The sequence below is a fragment of the Etheostoma spectabile genome, chromosome 17, assembly GCF_008692095.1.
Source record: "Etheostoma spectabile isolate EspeVRDwgs_2016 chromosome 17, UIUC_Espe_1.0, whole genome shotgun sequence".
Classification (NCBI taxonomy): Eukaryota; Metazoa; Chordata; class Actinopteri; order Perciformes; family Percidae; genus Etheostoma; species Etheostoma spectabile.
Window position 1 is genome coordinate 14,129,749 of NC_045749.1, and position 5,627 is coordinate 14,135,375.

Genomic DNA, 5,627 nt, shown 5'->3' on the forward strand with positions numbered 1-5,627 from the left:
ATATAAATAAATAAATAAATAAATAAATAGCTATATAGCTGATTTTGCTCATCATGAGCCAACAATCCTGCAATTTAATAAGAAACTGCAGACTGTAGGAAGCTAGAGTAATGAAGCCTACCTGAATCTTGGGTGTCTGTTGATGGCTTCATCTGGGAAAAACAGTGACTTCGACACTCCCTTTTCAACAGGGGTCGGCCGGTGCTCTGGTTTGGTAAAACCTGGGCAACCTAACCTAAATAAACAGGATCAAGACATACATACCTATTAAAAGGGCTGCAACTAACATTTATTGTTTTTTATTAACGATTATTCTGCCAATTATTCTCAACAATTTATCAATTATTTTGTCTAAACAATTTTTTTTTTTTAAAAGAAAAGAAAACTGCAATCTATGGTTACATATGTCAAATGTTTTGTTTTAGGAAGAAAAACAAACCAAAATAATCACAGTGGAGAAGCTTAAATCAGCCTTTTTGCTAGAGAATGTATTCATGATCAAATTTGTTGGCAATTAATTTCTGAAGATTGATCAACTCATCAACTAATTGTTGCAGCTCTGAAATATAATCAAAATGTACATTTTTGTTGTGCATTCTCTTAAGCACAATCAAACCCTGTTTTAAAGTTGAAAAGCACCTCATGATCAATATTGTAAACTTATAGAATCCATCTTTTTTTGATGAATAAAATATATTGCACACAATTGCAAAGACTGCATATCAAACTATGGACACGGTCCTGATCTCCACTAACAGTCATCACCGAGGTTCAAATGTAAAGCAAAGCACCTTGGAAACGAGGTGATGGTGCAGAGGGTTTCGTTCTGGTTCAGGACCGATGAGGCCTCTCGTCGTCTCTTCCCCATGTTGCCCTCCACAGTGTTGAACTCTGACATCGTGCCGCCGTACGGCTGCCCTGGGGTTCCTTCTATCATGTAGCTGCCATACTCTGGTCTCCAAAGTGTTGGGTGACTGCACAAATATGAAAAGTGTTGTCATAACATTCTACTCACATAGGTCAGCGACAAAGGAGGCCATTGAGAAAACGCCCCTGATCTCGGTGTCACGATGACCTTTCTGATTGAATAAACTGAGCGCTCTCCCTTTATCGTATGTCTGCCGTAATCTTGGCACGGCAAACAAACGCGACGTATTTGTGCTCCAGAGCGTGCTCTTTGGTGTGTGCGACAGAGGGGCAGTAATGAGGAATGCATGGGCTCTACTATTCCCACTGCCACTGGTATTTCCCCTGGTTGAAGTTGGCTCCACAGATTCAGACCGACGTATGGGCAGCTAGCAAGCATAACACGCAGCGAGCTTGTACAAACACATTTACGTCGCCTGCAGAGAATTCTGTTTTTAAAGAAGAAATGTTACTATAGTTTGGACATGCAAATGGTATTTCCACGAGGAGGAGCTCTGGTTGTTATGTGCATAGGCCAAATATCCTCACATCCCCTTTACAGTACATTTCGTAGCATTTATCTGGAGCACTTTTGTAAACTTGTTTTTTTTTTACCATCTCAACAATGATGCTGAAAAAAAGAGACACCCAGACACTGCTGAGAAAATAGGTTCACTTTATCTCAACTTCATTAAAACGACTATTTCCTTTTAAATCCCCAAAAAAAAAAGAAAAAAAAAAAAAAATCTAAGCTCAAAAGGGACACTTTATTTTTTTGAAATCCTCCAAAATGAACTCAGATCCTTTTTATCTCTGAGATATTTCCAGATCAGAGAGGATGTTAACATGCACACAATATAAAATTCCTGCAGTTCACAGTGAGAAAAAGCAAATCCAATTCCATAAGGTTTCAGGAACGTTATGTGGGCTCCATGCTACGTACAAATTAAAAACGTATGTTGGGGTAGAATTCAAAATGACGGCTATACCAAATTGATGAAACACTTATCCTTCTCTGGGACAAAGAGTGCACCAACACTATCAAAAGCAAAAGGACTTTCTGTTCTATTATGATAAATATGTAACCTTTTAAAATAGAGGAAAATAACATTATCTTGTGTTATTAGGTTCCATTTTTGTCTTAATAGACCAGAGACCCTTTTTCCCCCTCATTCTCTCGGTCAATCATTAAGTGCTGTTTTACACTTTAGGGGATTTTTCTTCCCCTGAGTTCTACAAAATAAGAGACTTGTTAGTTCCAGACGTCTTCCATTTTTGGACTAAACCCTAACGTGGGGAAGAACACTGCTCATCACATACATAACAGGTTGCTGATATTTTGCCGACTCACATTAAGGAGCCAGAGGGGATCTGTCACAGGGAAGATCTAGGTGTGCAAAGCTAGAGGAGACACACTCATAAGAACTCAGCGCTGTAGCTGCTTCTAATGGCCCTAACTGGTGTGATTTGGAAAAGCTGGTGTTTTAATGGAGCGTTTTTAAATGTTGCAGCGATTTATTAAAAAGGATCAGACTTGTTTGCATGGTGTGCTCTGTGCATGTGAGCAAAAGCAGAAGGAACTTAATGATCACATGTAATAGGAATGATGAATAAATGGGGACTGTGGAAGTCAAATTGACAGTCTGATTTATAGATAGGCTTGCAGGCAAATGCAGTGCGAGTGAAACGCAGTGAGACTTACAGAGTAATGCTGCCTGCCTCTGCTGTGCTGCTCACGCCGATCCAGGTGGCCTAGCTAGCTGATTAGAGATCTGTTTACGTTGAATTTGGGTGGAACTATGAAAATGACATGCCAGAGGGATTTGTCGTATTGTGGATGTTGCAGTGGGAGTGAGCCACTAAAATAAAATGCAGAAAGCAACACAACCAGACAACAACCAGAGAAATAAAGAAACATCCCTGAAAAACAATGTAGATTATGCAGCAACTGAAATACTTTAACCAAACAACCCTTAACTGAGCAGCTGCAGTGTGTGTGTGTGTGTGGTTCATCAAAAAAATCATATTAGTGTATATTTGTCCGTCATCAACTGTCCCTGGTTTTTTGCAATCAAAAAGGATCAACACAATCCTGAGAAGAGGTCTTATCTGTCAAACATAAAATAACGATGTGGTTATGTTGTGGCTTTAGTGGTTACAAAACAAATACCTGTGAAAGTGTGAGTGATGACACCTGATGATTGAACCTCTATATAGAGTGTAGGCTTGCCTCCACATGTTGTTAAGATATTTCATATCAGGCCAAGGTTTTACTATCAGCCCGTCAATAGCCCACTGTGATCCAAAACAAACCATTAATGTAACAACAGCACTGCCACTTGACATTTGAGGTGTGGCATTTACTTAAATGTCATTCAGATTAAGAATGTAAGCGTTGCTGTAACTGAGTTTGATGATCTATTTGTGAACATGATTACTTCCAGACAGAAAACTTTCACTTGAACCATGCACGTCTTCACAACATACCACTGCGTATTTGGAGAAAGGAAAAAAAGTTGAAGCCATAAACCAAACAAAAACAAAATTATCTAAGTAACTTATGGTCTTTCTCGTTTTAAAACTACACAGTATGGAGACATCTACATATTTTAATATGTTGTCTGTGGTGGGCTTACTTACTTGGGGTTTATCTTTTCACCCTGGTCTTGGAGAGTTTCCAAAACATCTCCGCCGTTCAGGACGAGTCTGACCTTTTCATCCTTGTCATCCAATTCCACCAACATGTACTCAACCTTAAAGTAAATGATAAAAACAGCACACATCAGTCAAACATTCAAACACTGCTTTACAGCCACGGCTTTATTCGTTCAACATATTCTTTTAACCTCTAAACCAAGTTTTTCATCATACAGCACAAAACGGACGTGTTAAAGATCAGAGTGGGACGCCCTCACATCCATTCCAATTCATCAGTTATGTTTCCTTGACTTTGACTCTGCTGCCCTGTAATCCCCTGTCTGAAAGTGGGATTAATCTAGAACAACAGCATTCCACATTGTTCGTAATCAAAACACTTTTTTCAAGCTATAGCACACTGAAGTTTTATGGACTGGTGGCGGGCAAAAACTAGTGTTACGTTCTGAATCAAAGACAAAAGCCTCCGGTTGCAGCAAAAGAGCCCCCAAGCTGTATGTCGACAAATAGTACAGTACAACAGGCTGTGTGTTAATGTTTACTAAACAAAGAGTGTCTTCTTGGATTAGCAGTGGTACTATCTGGATTATTTGTATTATTAGACAGTCACTAGGAAACTGAATAATTGGTAATATTTAAAATTAACTTTTATAAGCAGCTGTTATTTTTTTGATGGGACAGCTAGGTGAGAAAGGGGAAAGAGAAGCGGAAGACATGCAGGTAATTGCCACAGGCCGGATTCGAACCATAGACTTCTGCATCGAGGAATAAACCCTCGAGGTATTTGTGCACCTGCTCTACCCACTGAACCAACCACAGCAGCGGTTTAGTTGAACGAGTTAATAACTATTAGCAACTATGCTGACACCAACACTCGGAAATGCAACCACTAACAACTATTACCTTTCCAATCAACTTACATGGAGATAATAAAGTTAACTGCTATAGCAAATGTCATGGCAGAACCTTCTGTACACGCAAATCCTCTTACGAAATTACACAATATTGGAAGTTGCAGATTCATTTGAATCCTTCCGCAGTTACAGTAAAAACACTGAAATAGTTCTCTATCAATAAGAGGCCATTATTGCATCATGCACAATCCTCATGACACACAAATCTAAGGCATTAGCAGAAAGCAGCAGCATTTTCCACACGTTGGATCATTTTCAGTTTCTTACCTCATCGCCCCATTTCAACACGTCTCTCTGACGTTCCTTCACCTTGTTGTAGATGTTGAGAAACTGAATGATGCCGTGCTTTCGGATGTGGTCGGCATACTTTTTGGTTTCTTCCCAGTTCAGTGGAGACCCCTGTGACAGTAAACCCATCGCACAGACGGGCTGGAAGGGTGATCTGACGGCTGGTGTCTTATATGAACCTGCAGGCCGAGCGTTAGCTAGCTAGCTAGTTTGCCCAACTCGCACGGAGCTAGCATGAAGTCTTGGTCCAAACAAACGGCAGAGCCTGGATCCTTAAGGTGCTGTCCGAGAGGTCAAAGGCTGAACCAGAGTCTCTTGGTGCTGTTAAGCGGCGTGCCCTGTCGGTAACCTTAGAAGCATCTAGAAGAAATAGGCCCCTGCTCATCACTTGATAATGTCTAGTTAGCTCGGTGAAGCACACCTGAGGGCTGATGTAGCTGTTCTCCCGGAAAAAAACCCGACAAGTTAACGTTACTTAGCTAGTTTAGGCTGGCCTTGGCTCGGGTAATGTGCAGCTCTGTGATGGGATGACAGCGAGGTGAACTCAGCTAGTTGGGTCGTTGTCTGCGTCTCTCTCAGTGGGATGTGTTGTACATATGTACGCCCTCCTGGTTTCACACACGTGATGTCGTCAGGCGGAGCGGACTGACGCAACAATGACTCAGCATTCTTCCCACTGACCTGCAGCAGACGGTTGCCTGTAGCAATGCTACGTTTATGTACGATCGGGAATAGCGATTTACAGATAAGGAAGGCAGAAATCACCAGGTATTGTGTTCAGCAGTGGTTGTACAGTTTGTTCTTGGGGATCATGTATGTAAAATAAGGCTAAGTCATCATAGACACAGTTGAAAATTGGATAAT

General features: G+C 40.8%; 1 protein-coding gene across 1 annotated transcript in view; it reads right to left on the reverse strand.

The window, feature by feature from the left end:
• Window positions 1-5,424, reverse strand: part of gclc (glutamate-cysteine ligase, catalytic subunit) — a 9,415-nt gene extending 3,991 nt beyond the window's left edge. Inside the window, exons 1-4 of the mRNA XM_032541909.1 lie at window positions 4,743-5,424; window positions 3,547-3,659; window positions 792-974; window positions 122-235 (exon numbers count right to left, since the gene is read on the reverse strand). Of these exons, the coding sequence (XP_032397800.1) occupies window positions 122-235; window positions 792-974; window positions 3,547-3,659; window positions 4,743-4,892 (560 nt within the window). The 5' untranslated portion in view covers window positions 4,893-5,424. The remainder of the gene's footprint in view (window positions 1-121; window positions 236-791; window positions 975-3,546; window positions 3,660-4,742) is intronic.
• Between the last annotated feature and the right edge of the window lie 203 nt (window positions 5,425-5,627).